This window comes from Hoplias malabaricus, chromosome Y (assembly GCF_029633855.1).
Source record: "Hoplias malabaricus isolate fHopMal1 chromosome Y, fHopMal1.hap1, whole genome shotgun sequence".
Taxonomy (NCBI): Eukaryota; Metazoa; Chordata; class Actinopteri; order Characiformes; family Erythrinidae; genus Hoplias; species Hoplias malabaricus.
In genome coordinates this window covers 78,704,028-78,723,424 of record NC_089820.1, presented here as the reverse complement: position 1 = coordinate 78,723,424, position 19,397 = coordinate 78,704,028, and the positions used below count along the sequence as shown (strand labels likewise).

The following is a 19,397-nucleotide window of genomic DNA, read 5'->3' as shown; positions in this document are numbered from 1 at the left end:
GTCTGTGTTGCCCTGTGAAGGACTGGCGTCCCCTCCAGGGTGTATTCCCGCCTTGCGCCCGATGATTCCAGGTAGGCTCAATGGATGGATGGATGATTACAGATAATGGATGGATGGAGGAACAGAGGAAAGGATATTAGCAGTATACAGAAATGATGCATAAATGGATGGTAGACAGAGGGAGGAATGGACAGATAGATAATAGATGGATGAATAACTAGGTAGCTTTACTGAACCTCAAAGGAATTGTTGCAGCACCAGATATATACAAGGCTAGGGGCGCGATCACAACATGCATTATATGTCTGATATAGATAAGAAACGCCTGAGATGAATGCACATTTACAAATTCCCAAAAAATAGAATGGAACAATCACATAAGGCACTTGTACAGAGTGAATCAAAAGTCTCAGGTCACCACCTTCCAATTGAAAAAACCTGCACTTGATCCAATATGGCAGCCATGTTCTGGACCGCTCACACATTACTTCCTGGTGTTTTCAGATAACTATGACTTTTGAATGTTGAATTTAACAAGAGCACTGAAATACTCTTCTCTACTCAGAGTTTCATCATTAAGCAGCAATTGGTAAATACTTTATAAACGTAGTTTAAAGTCATTTGTCAGAAGCTATTACACATATCAATGTATTCTTGATGGTATTTGCAGATTAGAAACCCAACCAAAATATTAATTTAATTCACGCAATAAGAAATATAACCACTGTGCAAATCTTTAACATCACTAAGTAACAACAGCTTTGTGCAAATATATAAAAGTTTATTATGAGTTAAAGAACAAATCATATTTAACAGTTTTGAAAGCAGTTTAAAAAAATGTGCTAAAAATACAAGAAAAAAGAAAAACTAGAAAACTACATGCACATGTGAAACCTGTAGTGTTGTGAGTGACTTCAAAAAAAAAAAAAATACAATAGCAAAATGCCCTGAACATAATAAACTACTACAAAAACACATGATCTAATGTGTATATTCTATATTAGTGTGCATAACCCTTTGTTTAAACACGTTAAGTGATTTTTAATAGTTGTGTGTAGACCCGCCATTTTCTTTTGGCTAAAAAAAATAAATAAAATATGGAAAGATTGAATGGACACAATTTGACACGGGTGGTGATACTTAACATTTTTACATATTACAGCTCAGAACATAATCCATTAAAAAAATCATTTGGCAAAGTTATACTTTACTACGGAGGGAATGAGAGGAATGTTGTGGAACAAAAATAGAAGTCATGACAATACAGTGGTACAATATGATTTAACCACACACACACACTGTCTCTCTCTCACACACACACACACACGGGTGGAATGTTGCTTGCTGTGAAGACGTCTCCACTTTGTGATATTCACAAGCTGTTGAGCTCCTGAAGAGTTTGGTCCAGGACTTGGTTCAGATTAAGATTCTCCTGTTTTGCGTTCCCTAGAGATTCTGCAAAGAAATGTTTATAAAAATGTTTAAATAGTTTGTCATTTCTAATACATAAAATCACACCACAGGTGGGTGGTAAATACTTACACAGTCACATGTACTAAAGCAAAACATTCAAGAATTAACGCCTGCATATTTACAAATACTTAAACTTCTACTTGTGTGATACTGAGTAATATCATCTACATTTTATTCAGCTGCATATTAGACGTTCACATTTAGTAGCAATATAATTCCTTGTTTACTGTTCTGCCCTCGACAAAACTGACCCAAAAACACAAGGGTTCTAATGTAATCGAATAGATTGGATTTCTGTGTTGATGGATGCACTAAGAAGAAGTTACACAAGGTTTTAAGGCTTGAAATACATATTGAGAGCCTCTCAGACAGACAGACATCCCTCATCAGACAGATGGATAGATAAATAATTAAAATGTGTTGTTTTTCCATGTTCATCACCTATTTCTAGTGAGATCTGCAGTGGTTTCTCGACCCAACCAGTGTGTGTCTATACATAGTAGAGCAAAGCTCAACCTACATCAGTAAAATAAATAAATTCATGGCACAGCAGTATCTGGATATACGTGATCAAGTGTGGCATCAGTGGAGCTGGCCAGTTAATAATGGTAGAAAAATCAGTAAAAGCAGCATGTTTTAAACCATTAATGTGTACAATTAATGTTTATAATTGATTGCATTAACACCTTATTTATGCATTAAATTTGATAGCGCTAATCTAATAAAAATCTTTCCTAAACACAATGTAAAAGAAATACAGACTTTAAAAACAGAGAAGAGAAAGAAGAGAAGCACGATGTTGGAAAAATCAAAGAGTTTATTCAACACAGCAGAGCAGTTTGTGAACTGTCATCAGCCTAGTGTCTTAATGCTTCAGAAGCACTAGCATTGTTTATAATGCATATTTTTTTTAATGGAACAAATAGATAAAGAGGGCTTTAGGCACTTGGATCTTCCACAGCAAGCTGCTGATGATGGAAGAGATAGTGAGAGTGAAGGAGATGCATCTACATGGAGGTCATGTCATTAAGGGCATGATCCAGTTCCTCACTAATCGCTTTGAACCTCAGCTTCTGAGTGTACAGTTCATCTGGAGGTTGAGATCCCAGCAGAAAGGAGGGTCATCAGATAGGGAAGCAGGTGGAAAGGAAATGGAAAGGGAAGGGAAGAAACAGAAGATAGATCAGAGGACAGCGAAAGACAGTAAGGATGTGAGGAATATACTGAAGGTGTGCTTCTAAACAAGGCAAAAATGTCGGATTAACCTCTGCTAAGACACAATTCAGCATTGTAGTGCAGTGCACAGTGTAGACACGTCAATTAATGCTTCTTAAGTAGGAATTTCTTCTGTACACTAGGGTGGGTCTAAGATCTTAATCTCTGCTCCTTCATGACAATAAAATGTCATCCAGCAGGCAGAGACAACATAAGAAGACAAAGGTTAAATTCCAGCTGATACACTGCCCTGTGTTAAATGCTACTAATTACACCACAGTCACTCCTGAGGAAGGAGTGCACAGAGAGTGAAGGAGTCATGGTGTTAAATGGGGCTTACCCTCGAGGTCATCAATGGTCTTTTCCAGTTTGGCTACAGATCTCTCTGAAAACTCAGCACGAGTCTCTGCCTGCCACGAGAAAATATGAGAGACAGAGAGCGAGAGAGAGAGAGAGAGACAGACAGACACAGAGAGAGACACAGAGAGAGAGAGCGAGAGAATCAGTAAAAGCACAGTGAATCAATAGCTTACTGAAGAAAATCAGGTATACATTATTTATTTTATAGTTTTATGGGTGGGGGTTTTACTCCGTTTTTGTTCCCAGTGTTGTTTTCCCCATTGTGTTTTCCCCAAAAGCTAAATGCTTCTTCTGAGACATTAATTATCTTTTCAAACTGCTACCATGTTACTGTTACCAACGTGTAACATGATACACGTTGATGAGAACACCAATTGCTCATGTTTGTTATAACACACACACACCACACCTAATTATGCTAATTACTGCATGCATACATTATGTAGTTGGAGGTGAGTGTGATCATCTCAAATAGACTTTCTTAAAGGGTATCTACTTGTGGATTAATTGTTGACAAGTTACAAAAATACAAATAAAATGACATCTAAAATTCTATTAATAGGGATGTGTGGTATCCACATTTTTCATAATTCTTCGTATTAGAATCTATGAGGTTATAGCATCTCACCTCTTTCAGTTTGTCAGTGAGAACCTTTATCTCCTCCTCATATTTGTCTTCTTTCTCCGAGTACTGCAGACAGAAACCGCACAAAAAGGTCAAGTGATGGAACATACACAAACACCCACGTGGCTTGTTCTATATAAATACACACCGATAAATTCACACACATTGAATTTAGGCCTACCTTCTCTGACTGGGCTTCAAGGGACTTCAGGTTGTTTGTTACATTCTTAAGTTCCTCCTCCATATCACCACATTTGCTGAAGGAAAAAAAAAAATGGATTACAGTATAATCGAAGAAAGCTCAGAAGAAACTGAAGAAAACCGTGCACTCACAGCTCAGATATCTCCGCTCTCTCCTCTGCTCTCTCTAGTTCCCCTTCCAGTATGACCAGCTTACGAGCGACCTGCAACATACACACCACTACACTTAGTTTCTTAGAGTATGGTGAGGCTATGACAGAGCTGCTGACAGTTTTTCATCTGCCTGCTGGTGCAGAGGGACACACGAGAGATTCTGAAACAGTGTGTGCGCTCTCCTCACCTCTTCATATTTACGATCAGCATCCTCTGCAATGTGTTTGGCCTCCTTCAGTTGCATCTCCTGAATCTCCATCTTCTCTTCATCTTTCATAGCCCGGTTCTCAATCACCTTCATACCTCTGTGTTTGAACACACACCACACTTTGCTTAAACCGTTTCATTGTCCAATGGGCTGCAGGTGCATTTTTGTAGATTTCACAATATCAGAGCACACTTTTCTAGTTTAATCGAGTGTGTGGTTGAATACTAACCTCTCACTTTCATCGGCTGCTTTCTCTGCTTCCTCTAGTTTCTGAAGCGCAGTTGCCAGTCTCTCTTGAGCTCGGTCCAACTCCTCCTCAATCAGCTGAATCCTACGGTTCAGAGCAGCCACCTCACCTTCAGCCTACACACACACACACACACACAATTTGTCAATATAAAGGTGGTACTCACCTTTGAATTAACACACTTCTGCTGTGCTATGAGCTGTGCTCTGACTGATCACAGATAACCCTGTAGGTCATAAGGCATTCCTGTGATCCAGCAAACGTATATTATTTTAATAAAAATACTGCAGGTCAGTCTTTGGCTATGCCACTTCAAATATTCATAAATGTGTCATTTTACCTTCTCACTGTAGTCAGGGGATCTCCTAGCTAGGAGTTTACTATCTACCAAACTGGGAGGGTGAAGGCATCCACTGAGACATGTGATGTGTTCCTGCATTTTTTCAGTTTTCCACATAACTGGACCCTGGATTTTGTCAGATTTCCTAAGCACTATATTGAGTAACAGGAGATGGAAGGTCATCCCAGAGGGAGACAGAGACCAGTAATACTCTTTTGGATAGTAATGTGTTTTTAATGTCTTGCTATTTTCAAGATATTACAACATAAACTCATGATTTATATTTGAGTCTTGCACAAAAAAATAAAATAAAAAATAAAAAACTCACTTAAGTATTTATTAGGCAATGTTTTTCAATTGAAATGTATGTTTACATTGAAACATTACATCTAGCCAATGAATGACAGGTCTGTGTGTGTCTGTATTTATGTATACACACACACACACGTGTATGGCAGATCTATCCCAAATAAAGATAGTCTACGTGTGTCAGAACAAAATATAGTTTTTCTCCCACAATAGGATACCAGAGCCAGATGAAACAATTTTTCCTCATTAAAATTCCTCTGGGGTAATTCATAGCCCTTTCTAAAGTCTCCAAATTTTCCACTGGACACTAATACCGTTACCCACCACTTTAATTTATACTACAACTTCTTACAGTCAACTGGTATATACTTAAGTCCAGATACATAAATCTCCCATATGTAGCAGACCAGTGCTCCAATCCCCAACATACAATTCAATAGCTTTCATCAATCTGAATATTCTATACACAAAGTCCTTCCAGGTTTCTTCACTTAGTTTGTACTTGAGCTCACATCGAAAACATAATAATATTTCTGCTCATGGTCTGGCTCACATCCCACATCATGGAACGGGGATGGAACTCCCACTTGGCACACGAGGGGCACAAACACCAAATCAGCCAAAGTCATTTTGTGGGCCAACTTTGGCTCCCACCTACTTTGCCACAGCAATCCCTTGCTAGAAGTGGGTCAGATCTATTTTGTATGAATATTTCCAATATGTGGGTTGCTCCGTTTCACAGAGACAGTGAATCAGTCGGCCAGCAGTGCCACGTCTTTGTCCGAAGTGGCCAACATCCTCTTCCTGTCTCCATGTCATTTTTGATACCTTGTGGTACAGAAGTATTTTGATAGACTCAGTACCATAAAAATAATTCTAAGAGACCTTCATTGATAATGTTAATATATGGAAAAATATAGGCTCAATATTTTTAAATTTTTAAAATAGCTCACTCAAACCGAGCAAAAATTATAATGGCAAAATGTAGTTGCAAATTTAACAAAGACTACAAAATAAAAATGCATTTTATTGCAAGAAGAGTGCTGGCCTTTTCATATCCTCAGTCCTGCAGTAACCTACAGCTGCAACTAAACAGGAGAACAATGAGAAATTCAAAACATGGAGTGAGCCTTGAGGTTTCTCCTTGTAGTGTAGATAGTTGTTTGTTCTACATCCTCTTACAGGCTTTGTGTGGTCACCACAAAGCCTGACTATGGGTATCTAAAAGTTGTGTCCTCGCCACACCCCTTTCCTCCCACACTGAACTCTTCATTCGAACAGGCCTGAAGCCATATAAGGCGGTAAAGGAACACAAGACTATTCTATAGCATGAAATCATCTCCCACATGGAATAGAGTTTTGAAATTGAAAGATTAGTAAGGAAGTAAGTGAGGCTATACAGCAGCACAATTAATTTGAAAGAAAACTACTAGTTCAGCCATTGTATTACAATATATTATGATAGTAGTACACTGCAACTCACCTGCAAAACAATACTGTGCATGGTCAAAGACAGGCCTGCCGCGGTATGATCAAAATAACTTAGGTGTTAGATGAACAAGAAAAGCTGATTCATCTCAAATCACTTGCCTGTGCTTAATCAGGAATAAAAACCGCATTTAGTAGTGTCATAGTGTGTGTTAATTTAAACATGTATATATAGTTTATTTATTGTCCCTATTTTTCCTGTATCCACAATGTGTTGTGAATTTGGTTGGGGCAATAATTATGACCATCTGGGCCTTTATAGTGAGTGTGTGAGTGAATGTGCTAGTGTGTGATGCCCTGTGAAGGACTGGCGCCCCCTCCAGGCTCTGGAACCAGCGCAACCATGAACTGGATAAGGGTTACAGATAATAAATGAATGAATGGGCCTTTATAAGAATTGGTTTAGAACTGTATTTATGGAGTTTTACTGATAGCTTTCCCATGTGTGCCATAGTCTCAACCAAAATAAAAAAGTTCCTAATACACATTTTTGAACAATAGACTGCTTAGACTTGGAAATAAAATACATTCCCAACATAAAAATGGGGGTTTGGGTTTAGATTGTGTCTAGAATATATTTTAAGCAGCAGACAAACTTCATTCATCTAATCATTTCTTAAGTATGAACATGTGTAGTCAATGGGAATGTGTCAGAGGTAGGTAAAATACAATATATAACCAGTCTAGCACCACCCACTAAGTCAACAACAGTCTGGCATGATCACAGAAACGACTATTTGCTTTTTCCTCAAGGTCATGTTGGTTGATTTCTCTTTGCTCTGTCTGTACTTCCAAATTAGTGCCAACACCAAACAAGTTAGAGACCATTTTTAAAGAGCTAAAAAGTAAACAGTGTCCTCTCTGTGTCCGTGTGGGTTTCCTCCCACAGTCAAAAAAACCCCCACACATTAGTAGGTGGATTGGTGACTCAAAAGTGTCCACAGGTGTGAGTGAATGTGACTGGTGCCCCCTACAGGGTGTGTTCCTGCCTTGCGCTCAGTATTTCCAGGTAGGCTCAGGACCCACCTGGACCCTGAACTGAATAAGTGGTTACAGACAATGAATAAATGAATCAATCAATAAATAAAAAGTAAAAAAGATATTCCAGTGTAACTGTACACAGACAAACGTGAAAGACTAATAGCTTTAGTTACACAGAATGTTCCCGAAATTAAACCTAATACGTGCTCAAATATAACAGATGTCCGATGAATGTTAAGCTCATGTAGTAGAAACTCAAGACTTAAGTCTCATAGCAAGAGAAAATGTAATGTTTATTACCTGCTGTACCTTACAACACCACTTACTCACTATGCTATCTGTGCTTTATTGGAGGCACTTCTGCTGATACTGAAAAATACATGGAAACTTAACATAAGCCAAGCTAACTGACAAAACAATACAGAAATCAGAGAGAGTATTCTCACAGACGCATACTTGATCCACTTAGTGTTTACGTGAAGTGTTATACTGACTTTGGCAAGCTCTATCTGGGAAGTAAATAAGGGCTTGATCTTGTGAGGGTTCATGACTTCACAATTCAGTTTGAATTGAAATGCAAGGCAACCTGTGGTTTAAACCATCATCTTTTGGTTTACCACACTAGCAAAAAGATCAGCCACTTAAATAATACCACTGACAGGTGAGGTGACAGCATTGAACAACAACTATCAAGGGGTGGGATAGATTAGGCTGGGTGTGAAGAGTCAGTCAGTAGAGTGTATGACATTTCTGCATATGGCAGATGAAATACACCTCATAACATCAACGTTCCTTTATGCCAGTGCCTCTTTCAGCAGGATGTGTCCTGTGTGGCACCCTGCAAAAACTATTCAGGAGTGATCTGAGGAATAATTTGTTGAATCATTGTTTGAGCCTCAGATCTCAATCTAATCAAGCATTTATAGGATGTGCTTGAAAAACAAGTCAGATGGATGGAGGCCCAGCCTTGCAAATTCAGGACTTACAACATCTGCTACTGATATCTTGGTGCCAGATACCTCAGACACCTTCAGAGGTCTTGGAGTCCATGCCTTAACAAGAGTTGTTTTGGCTCCATGAGGGGGACGACTAAATATTAAGCAGGTGGGTTTAATCTGTGGATGATCAGGGTATATAAAATCAGATTCCTGAAGCAGCCCATTCCACACTAGTGGAGCCATGATATAAACAACTAATTTTAAACCCATGAGTCATAGAGAAATTCACCTGAATGAAGAGAGAGGGGGGGGGGGGAGAAAAGAAAAAAAAAACCCACACATGGAAATGTTCTCATTAGGGATACATTCAAAGCACAAACAACCTGTGTGTTGTCTCTTCCGCAAAGACCAAAACAATCCAATGTTTCCAGTGATTATGAGGAAATGAAAGTCAAAATCATTATGGCTGATAAGATACTCCCTGTGGCCTGCAAATTTAAAGGCAACAAAGTCAGGTTATTAAAGCTTATATTTGCACACTTATGTAATCTGTGGGCCGTTATATTGTTATGTTGCTATGGTATTATCTATTATTGCTTATCATCATACAAAAGACGAGGTTGGTTGTTGTTCAAATGCAAACAGAGTGAAACTGCAAAGTGTTTAGTGGTACAAATGGCAGGAAGTGAAAAAAGTAGTGTGTAGAAGGCGTCACATCCCATACTTCCCGTGGACACCGTTTCCAGGAAGGGGGCTGCTGTAGTGGCTGCGTTAGTGGTCTATTTCTGTTGAAAAAATTGCTTGGTTTATCAGCCCTTTCAGATGCACGTAAATTCTAATGTACATAATACATCTATTCTAATTCTATTCTAATGCAAGTAGATCTGTTTAACTTGAATGAATGATTCACAGCTTTACAAACGCAGGCAAATAAATGACTTTTATCCCACTCGTGTACTACACATGTCAAACATAACACAGATTCAGCAAGGCCTAGTAATTGGTAATATGGCAATACTTTATGCTGTAATCAGTGACTGTTGAGCTACTAGGGAGCAATGAGGTGTGAAAAGGGAGAGGTGAGGATCCCCTGCTGTGACAACAATTTGCACCAAGACAGCTGTGCTGGGAGCAGAAAGCATACATCTGAATATATGTGTATAAACTACTTTTATAATATAATAACTTGATAGCTCACTTTTGATCACCCTCTGGTTTTGAAAATCATACAGTTTTCCATCAAACTGTAACATTATTAAAAGTTAATACATAAAACCCCCAAAACTGTGGCACACGGAAAAACACTGATGATTTTCAGAACGTTTAGAACAGGATATTAAGTCAAATTCCTATAATTGAGAATAAACATTGTTGTATTGCAAGGAATTTTGTTAAAATCCACTCCCACGTGTCAACTCAACTCAGATTTTCCCTCCAGTGGAAAAGAAAAAGGTCTAAGAAGGCAGCAGCTTTGAGGAGGGAACAGGTGGAAGATTCTGTGAGATTTTCCACACAGGAAATTGGTTCCTTTTTTCTCCACTCAGCCTCCTGAGGAGACGTCTCATACGCATAAACACACACCACCTCTTCACTACATCTCACAGAGCTCAGTGCCACATTGGGTAGCAAGTCCACACTCATTAAGTCTGGATTCAGATCTGAAATGTGTGTCCATGCAGAACAGAACAGAACTTAAACAGTGTGTATAGTTTTGTAAGAGAGCTAAGAATGTGATTTCAGTGCAAAAAACCTATTGTAAAAATCAATGCTGAAATTAAATTTTCATGAATCAAGTTAATTGTCCCTTACTTTTCATTCATTCATTCATTATCTGTAACCCTTATCCAGTTCAGGGTCGCGGTGGGTCCAGAGCCTACCTGGAATCATTGAGCGCAAGGCGGGAATACACCCTGGAGGGGGCGCCAGTCCTTCACAGGGCAACACACACACACATTCACTCACACCTACGAACACTTTTGAGTCGCCAATCCACCTACCAACGTGTGTTTTTGGACTGGGAGGAAACCGGAGCACCCGGAGGAAACCCACGCGGATACTGGGAGAACACATCAACTCCTCACAGACAGTCACCTGGAGCAGGAATCGAACCCACAACCTCCAGGTCCCTGGAGATGTGTGACTGCGCCACCGTGCCTGTGTGTGTGTGTGTGTGTGTACGTGAAATGCTTTTAAGAACTGCTCACAGTAGTGGTGAATGGAACCGGATTTCGGAAACGTTTATAGTGCAGTCTGATATTACATAAAATAGCTTAAAATACACTACTTGTTACTTGAGATATTAATTAATTCTAGTTAATCTTTAAAGGATTGGGCATAAAACACAATTTAAAAACACATCCATTCTACAGATTCAACTTACACTTCAGACCTGTGGGGATTCACTGGTGATTCTGCACAACAAATAACATGATTGTGACCTATTTACATGAATATTTTAACCAAGTAAGATAACTTTTACCTGAATCTTTAATTTAACGATAGCAATACATGTATTTGTGCCGTTATTTCACTCAGGGAGGTTTTACCTGAGTAGACTATGCATTTAGGCGACTCTTAACAGGCCTTTACCATATTCTTCTGTAGTGACTTAAGGTGGAGCTGGAAATAAATAGGAATAGGAAGGCGAGTTCATCCTCGTAAAACAAGCTGAGCATTTCCACGGAAGGGTGAAAGAAAAGAGAAACTGCAGCAGAGTTAAGTTTCACTCACTTTTTCCCGGAGGTCCCTCTCATCGTCCAGCTCTCTCTGCAGCAGCTGAGCTCTGTCCTCGGCATCGTCTGCCTGCTGCTGCAGCGCCTGGATCTTTCTCTTCACCGAGTCTAACGAGTTTACCGACATTACACCGAGATATCCGCACAACAAACCCTCTTTAAAAGAATAACGTTTTTTTTAAAACCCTCCTTTGAGCACCAGCTCTTCAAACCGAACAACCCCCGAAGCTTTCACGACTAACCTTTGTCAAAACTGGACAATAACCCTCAGAATCCTCACCAACCGTTAAACTCAAAACTCTGTGATTTAACGGACTTTGTTTCGACTGTTCTTCACGCGTCCCCGTCAGAGTTCACTGTCCCACTCCCATTCAGTCTGAAATGGAAGGAATGAGGAAGCCTGAGGGAAAAGGGGGGGGAAATAGGATTGAGGAAAAGTTACTAAAAATCCTCCAATCCTGGGAAGAAGCTCATTTCTGGAGACATCCCGCCCGCAGGAGGGGGTAGTATCCCCCCATAAATGATTCACAGCTGTAGGCAATGAGCGAGGGAGTCGACTTAATGAACCGACTCTTGGTTTTAAATGAATCGAACGTCTGATTTAATGATGGATGTTTTGAATAGGAGTAATTCACAAAATGCTGGAGTACGATGTTTTATTTACGATTATTCATACGAATAGAACAGAACTAAAACACTTTTGATAAAATTTGATCTTAAAATCAAACTATAATACTGGGAATCAGAGAGCTGGAAAAGATCATAAGGGTTTGACCATTAATATAATTAAAGTTGTAGTTTAAAGTAATGCTGACCACTAGAAGACTTTTAAAGAAAATACATTTTTAGACACAGGCTGTGATTTTGCAAAAACTTATTTAAGACTGCTAAAAATGGTACAAAAACACCAAACAGTCAAGAGGATGAGAGTGCCCCAAAACTCTAAAATTAATTTGTTTTAAGGCCACCATAAGTCATAATTTGACATAGACTCTTTACACTGACCCACCACCTGTCCTACCCCAATAAAGTGCTGCATCCATTTTTGCAGATTTATAAAAATTCTGGAGATTTATTTAAAAAGAAATTTGGTTGAATTTTGACTGCTTGTGTAAGTGATAGTCTTACAACTCCCGTGAAAAAAAAGAAAATATTTTTTTTATTTTAACGCGAATACACATTATATTTACATTTAAAGTGTAAATTAAATTTTTGAATCATTTTATGAGAATTATGAAAAAATAACACAAATAAGTTTGCATTAAGTATACATTTTAAGCTTGTATGTATTTTGTGCACCACTTATGTTACAACCTGGTCTCACACCTATTCGTGATATAGTCACATATATAGGAGACATAGTTTTGACATTTTATGCGACAATATCACAATCATAAGTGAATGGGTAATTACCATAGAAACACTATGTGACAGTAACACAAAAACTCTTCCTCATTACAGGCGTCATTACAGATCATAGGTTCTTATTCCAACAAAGGCATAAAGTATTTTATTATATTTCCCCTAAGCAATGCTTATTAATGGTGTCCTACATTAGCTTTAACTCTAACGAGAACATTTCTTTCACGAAAGGTTAATACTGAAAAGGACATTTCTGTAGCCATTATTTGCTTTGATATTTTAGCAAATAATGAACTAGTAAGGGCAGCACGGTGGTGCAGCAGGTAGGTGTCGCAGTCACACAGCTCCAGGGGCCTGGAGGTTGTGGGTTCGATTCCCGCTCCGGGTGACTGTCTGTGAGGAGTTGGTGTGTTCTCCCCGTGTCTGCGTGGGGTTTCCTCCGGGTGCTCCAGTTTCCTCCCACAGTCCAAAAACACACATTGGTATGTGTTCAAAAGTGTTCGTGTGTGAGTGAATGTCTGTGTGTGTGGCTCTGTGAAGGACTGGCGCCCCCTCCAGGGTGTATCCCTGCCTTGTGCCCAATGATTCCAGGTAGGCTCTGGACCCACCGTGACCCTGAATTGGATAAGTGGTTACAGATAATGAATGAACTAGTAAGGTTATATTTTCTGTAAATAAAACTAAGACGGTGCTATTAACGGATGGTAATGACGCCTTAATGGGGAAGAGTTGTCGTGTTACTGTCGCATAACACGAGGCACTGATATGACGGTTTGTTTGGTAATTACCCATTCACTTATGATTGTGATATTGCCGCATAAAATGTCGAAAATATGCGACTATGTCACGAATTGCAATCCCCTATATATGTGACTATGTTAATGTTTATTAGCAACAAAGCTAGTCAAAACAATATGCAAAAATCATAATAGTCTATATGTGATTCTAACGGGATAAAAAATATTACTCATCCAATGAGGGTACTATTCACTTCATTTTCTTTCAGTAAGGCATATAAACTTACAAACCTAAAATAAAAACCAAATAGGTTTCTTCATGACATTCTTTTTTCCTGACCTAAAACCACTGGAACTCATATCATGTCATAATTACTACCTTAGAACTTAGAAGACTCAAAGGCAGCCTTATTTCTGGATGGAAAAAATTCTTTTGAATCAATTGCATGCGAACGTTTGAATGGATTCACATGATTCAATAAAGAGAGCTGTTTAAAAAGACTGTTACCCAGGAACCTTTTAATGTGCAGTGAATGCCCACCAGGGCTTTGCAAGATTGCAGGACTGAAGTGCACAAAGTGAAGTGCACTCTGTGAAACAAAGGTGGCTTTGGAGCCGTCACCTTGACAAATGACCTGGCTGAAAGCTGGCAGTGGGATTTCGCTCACCACTTAGCCTGCTAGTATCAGCAATCACTGCTGCACTGTGAACATGTATACCCTCCTGGCAGTTGTACTTCTAAACTAATGGAATGTTAATAGGCCTCAGTGGCTGACATAACTCATGGTCATGGTGCCGTGACCCACAACTCCCCTTTATTATCAAGTCCCAGCTCTGTTTACTTTGGGATGCCCGGTGAATTCCCTCTGTCTTCTTGTTTAGACAAGGGTGAATTGCATTTAAGTGGTTACTAAGCCACTCTATGATCCACTTTTGGCAGTGGCTTGAATGAGTTACGGTTTCTACTTCACAAAAAAATATTTACCGAGGTACTCCTTCAGTACTGAATTTTCCCTTCAAACTAAATTCAGCCAGTCAATGGAAAAATGTTTAGTGTATGAAGTTTGTTTCCTTGGTTGCACCGAAGTTGAGGTGAATTTAGCTAAAAAAGATTATTAGCAATTAACATATGCTAAAATCACCTAACATCTAAAAAGTAGCAGTAGCTGAGAGGGACTGGCGCCATGTCTACGGTGTGTTCCTGCCTTGTTCCCAGTGATTCTGGGTAGAGGTTACAGACAATGAATGAATGATTGAATGAATGATGTAGCAGCAGCCATTTTGAAGTTAAAATAGCATCTATAATTGAACCAATAATTGAGACTTGGTGTGGATTAATGCTTGTAAAAATATGGAATTTTGCTTCTAATATGCTATTTTTCTTTAGAAGGTGTATGGGTTTGAACGTGTGTGTGTGTGTGTGTGTGTGTGGTTGGTTATGGGAGCTGCGGGAAAACAGGAATGTGTGTGTGAATGTGCTTTCTCCCCCCAGCGGAAAGGCTTCATTACACTCTGGAGGGGAGATTTCACTGTTTGCTTTAGACACATTCCAACCATTCCTGGGCCACTGCATGACCCACTGGGGTCTGTCCCTCTATGTGTGTGTGTGTGTGGGGGGGGGGGGGGTGGCATATCCCAGTGAACCAAAAGGAAACCATTTCTTAAAATAATTAATACAAGTAATAGACCTTCTGGTACTGATTCCAGTCGAAGTCAGTTGTGTGCTTGGTATAGTTTTAGTAAAAATGATTGTTTTATTAAAGAAAATGTTCAACATTTATATATAAGCTACCAATATTCACACTTGTATATGTGTTAAACACATGACAAACCTGACAAAAGTTATTACATATACTTTCTTATACATGTTTAATACTCATCAGGTATATAATCTAAAAAATATATGTGCATTATTATGCAAATACAAATAACCCCTTTACATTATCATAGTTGTTTAATGGCACAAATTAAGGCTTAACAAATCCTTACCAGTGATTTTGAGCTTGAATTGAACAAACAAACTCTATTCAAACTCTGCTCTGAATGAATGACACTAACTGCAGTGGACGTCATGTCCAGACTGTTTTCTTTTATAACTGTCCCCTTGAGTCATGTGCTGGCAGTCAACTGTGTCTGCTCACAGTCTGTAATTTATCTCTCTGCAGGCCTCAAAGGTGCATCTCACTGTTAAAAACCACAGTTTTTCTGCAGAAGAGCTGTCTGCATAACCTCAGAAGGATTTATAACCATTCTGAAGTTTAAAAGCTCAGCAGCTTATGTTGCATGTAGCAAACAAGGAAACAATAGACGTGTTCTGGTGCCATTTCCTTAGCTAAGGAATATTTGGGACAAAAAAAACATGAACAGAATAGGAAAATGTAATATATAGTTTGTGAACAGATTTCTTTCCTTCCATCCCATACATACATTTACAACTTGCCATATGTTTCATACATTATTATACACACATTATCTTTTTCACTACCACCATCATCATCATTATCATTATCTTCATCATAACTATCACTGTCATACTCATCTTTATATTGATAAAGATACAGTATCTCATACCGGCCATAATGACTTCCTGTATAATGTTCTGATACTCACATCTGTGGCCTTCTTTTCAGACAGTTCCAGCTTCTCCTGGGCATCTTTGAGGGCCTCTGAGTATTTGTCCAGTTCGTCCTCAGTTGACTTCAGCTTCTTCTGAAGCGCTAGCAGCTCGTCCTCTAACTGACCACAACACAACAACAATACAGTCACACACACATACGAATGTCAGGTTTGTACAACAACATTACAGATTTTAAAGAGTGTTGTTGTTTTTTATTTTTTATTATACCCAGGTTATGACTTTGTAGGTGACATTTTGTTGTCACCACTGTGTTTGTGTTTCACACTTGATATTACTCCTCAATAATAATAAAAAAATGTACCCAGTATTCTCCCCAATTTAAGCAGGGCTAATTCCACCTATTAGCTAACACTTCTCCAATCACACAGTTGTAATAAAGCACATTTGAAGCTAGCCATAACTTCTTTTCTAAAACAGCACTAATAGAGAGCTCAGTACTCTTGGAGGGGAATGCAAACTGCCCAGATCTGATATATCAGCTATAACAGATGCACATGCTGGCTAGCATTGTGTTGAGTGATGAGAAGAGAGGAGGGGCCAGCCTATCTACCCTGAAAGGGCAAGACCAATTGTGCTCCCTTGGACTCCCAGTCTCTGAATGTGCCAAATGTCAATGCACTGAAGTCTGTCTGACTGATTTAAACCTTAACATCAAAAATCTTAGACAGAAATGTACCCTGCCCTTTCCAAAGGGTTCAGGGGCAAGATGTTCAGGTGAGGACAGATAGATGTATTTATAGTGCCCAGTCACACTGTTGCCTGCCTCAATCCCCAAGCCCCAAACCTCACAGGTCCAAAATATCAACACCCTGCTCATCAACATGACGCCGTTTGCTGTGTTATGCTCGGTTCTCTGTAGAGGCACATTTAATCCCAGCCCGACCAGCACTACCTAATTCTGGTACAGGAGTCAGAGACAACTGGAAGTCATCAGAGTAATTAATCTCCAGATGGTCACCATGGAATGGCGGTACCCTCCTATCTGACCTAATGGAGATCAGATGGAATTTTAGATATGAGCTGGTAAGTCATATGGTATCTGTTTTTCTCCAGACACTCAGATTCCTCTCTTCACACTCATTCCATCACACCCACCAGCTCCAACCTCAGCATCAGAGTTCTCAAATCATTAATGGAGAATTACATTTGGAAGCGGGGCTCATCTTAAAATGATGACAAAATGGCTGCTGTCCCTTATTTTGGCTGCTATTAAAGGAAACTCTGTGCTGAAAAAAATTGCATGGATCAGCACGAAGTCCTTGCAGTTCATGTTGGTGCAGGGTAATGCAGGTTGACCATTATACCAGCATTCAAAACACAACATGTCCTAACACGCAGTACACAGAGGTGACATCATTATGGATGAGAGAACTTCTAAAAAGTTCGATGGGAATTATTAAGGGATTATTAAGGGCACCCTGGAGCCTTGTAAGTAACACCAGTGAACCAGTGGGCATTTGACATATCTTAGGGTTATTCCTGGTGATCTCCCTGCCCTCTCCCTAGTGGGATTTGGCGATGCCAAGTTCCTGGGAACTGTACACTCGCCGCTCTGTTTCTCCACTGGTATTCTTCATTAGGAGTGGTTCAGCAGCAGAGATTTGGTCTGCCATGTTTGGGTTTCTCCAAAGCAGAGAGTTGGGGGGAGGTCCCAGACATTATACAGCATGTCTCATTATTAATAATGAAGGCGACAAATTATTAAAATAAATAAAAACTTAATTTTGACCCATTTATTTGAGGATGTGGAGTTTCTGCCTAATCACACACTGTGAAAGAACAATGAGAAATACGAGCACTGATTAAATACAACAAAAACAAAAAAAAGACAAAAAACAATCCTTGTGCCCCCGCATTCTCAACAGATGCTGAAATCGGCTGTTCTGAACAAGGCTATTTAGACAGGGAGAGGACGCTGCTGTCGTGTTTGATCCTTGTGGTATTTTGACCAACACATGTCACAGATGCTTCATTGAGACACCAGACCTGTGTTCACACGTGGAAAAAAGAATATTACATTCCTAAAACCATATCATAGAGTGCTTCATTAGCTCATCCATTAAAACCTTACTTCCAAACGTTAATCTATCAGTTCTTCCATTTGTTCATGCATCTACCCATCCATCTGAACATCTACCCATTAACATCTATTTGTGCATTCATTGAAAAATAAGCCATCCATCCATCAATACATCCAAACCAGGACCCTTCAAACCATCATTCATTATTTCAGCCAGCCATCAGTTCATCCTAACATTCACTTATACATCCATCAGCTATCCATCCATCCATACTGATCCATTCTAACCTTCATCCATCCATCCAAACATTCACCTATTCATCCTAGCATCCATTTATCATCTATCGCTCCATACAGTCATCCATCCACCTCTCCAAACACCACCCCCATCCATATCCACCCCTTCTCCATATCTCACCAGCTTACACTTGTCCTCTGCTGCTTTCTTATCTGATTCAGCCTGTTCTGCTCGGTCGATGGCGTTTTCCTTGTCCAGCTTCAGCATCTGCATTTTCTTCTTTATTGCCTCCATTTTTACCAACTGTGATTGGACTTTAAACGAACTCTAAACGAACAAGAGTTATAAAAGTGTTTCGATGGCAAGCAGAGAGAGAGAGAGGATAGCGGCTTTCCTCCGTGAAACCGGGAGATGAAGAATGAGAAAGAGAAGGAGAGAGAGAAGCAGTGGAGAAGAGGAGAGAAGAGAGAGATGGGAGCACTCCGAGTGGAAAGCAGCGCTGCTGAGGAGGGTTTAAACCTGAGGTCCTGGAGATTAGCCCTTGCTCCCTGGCGACACCCCCTCCCTGTTCATACCCCTCTAAACACACACACACTTACACTACTCTTCGAACATGCAGCCCCCAGAGCTCAAGCCCTCATCCAAAACCTCTCTCACAACCAATCTCCATATTTGGAGGCTAAGGCCTTTCAGGGTGCTTGTTCTTGTTGTTGTGTGAGGTCACTTTAGGGTCAATTTCTGAATAAATAAACTACTGACATTATCACATTAACATCACATATGATGCAATTTATGGATTTATTTATTGTTTTATGGTGTCTACACAAAATAATATATAATATTATGAGTATATATTGTGTATATATTAGCTGTTTTCTATTGGCCGTCATTGCTTAAGAACCCTGTGACCCTGGATAAGATGAATCAGTTCTAAATGATGAATGAATAAAGGAATATTTCATTTAATAATTCATATATTTTGAGTTATTACCTTCCATAACTGTTTACAAGTTTATGTATGTTTTTGTGGTGAATTTAAAGTGAAGTTAGACATTTATCTGAAATAGATTTAATACCATTGCAAACAATGAGAAATCAAAGCTTGGGCAGTTTTTCGGAATCAACAAAGTTT

The 19,397-nt window shown here is 39.4% G+C and overlaps 1 protein-coding gene across 4 annotated transcripts; it reads right to left on the bottom strand.

The window, feature by feature from the left end:
• Window positions 1-760: 760 nt before the first annotated feature.
• Window positions 761-18,756, bottom strand: LOC136677698 (tropomyosin alpha-1 chain). Of its 4 annotated transcripts, none has more exons than XM_066655294.1 (9): window positions 18,446-18,751; window positions 15,980-16,105; window positions 4,465-4,598; window positions 4,215-4,332; window positions 4,007-4,077; window positions 3,855-3,930; window positions 3,677-3,739; window positions 3,029-3,098; window positions 761-1,455 (listed from the first exon to the last, which is right to left on the bottom strand). In XM_066655294.1, exons 1-9 carry the CDS (start codon window positions 18,557-18,559, stop codon window positions 1,373-1,375), a joined length of 855 nt encoding a protein of 284 aa, XP_066511391.1. In that variant the 5' UTR covers window positions 18,560-18,751; the 3' UTR covers window positions 761-1,372. The 4 variants fall into 4 exon arrangements, with proteins under 4 accessions (XP_066511391.1, XP_066511393.1, XP_066511392.1 ...); XM_066655295.1 differs by lacking the exon at window positions 761-1,455 and adding an exon at window positions 2,371-2,563 and having other exon boundaries at window positions 18,446-18,756; XM_066655296.1 differs by lacking the exons at window positions 15,980-16,105; window positions 18,446-18,751 and adding an exon at window positions 11,269-11,779.
• Window positions 18,757-19,397: the final 641 nt, after the last annotated feature.

What these genes read in the sequence shown, in the direction of transcription:
- LOC136677698 (XM_066655295.1), bottom strand. Translation starts at nt 18,559, where the DNA reads ATGGAGGCAATAAAGAAGAAAATGCAGATGCTGAAGCTGGACAAGGAA. An exon ending in CAGAGGACAAGTGTAAGCTG is followed by an intron (nt 16,106 to 18,445) that starts GTGAGATATGGA and finishes TGTTGTGGTCAG; the next exon opens with TTAGAGGACGAGCTGCTAGC. An exon ending in GACCATTGATGACCTCGAGG is followed by an intron (nt 2,564 to 3,028) that starts GTAAGCCCCATT and finishes CTCAACCTCCAG; the next exon opens with ATGAACTGTACACTCAGAAG.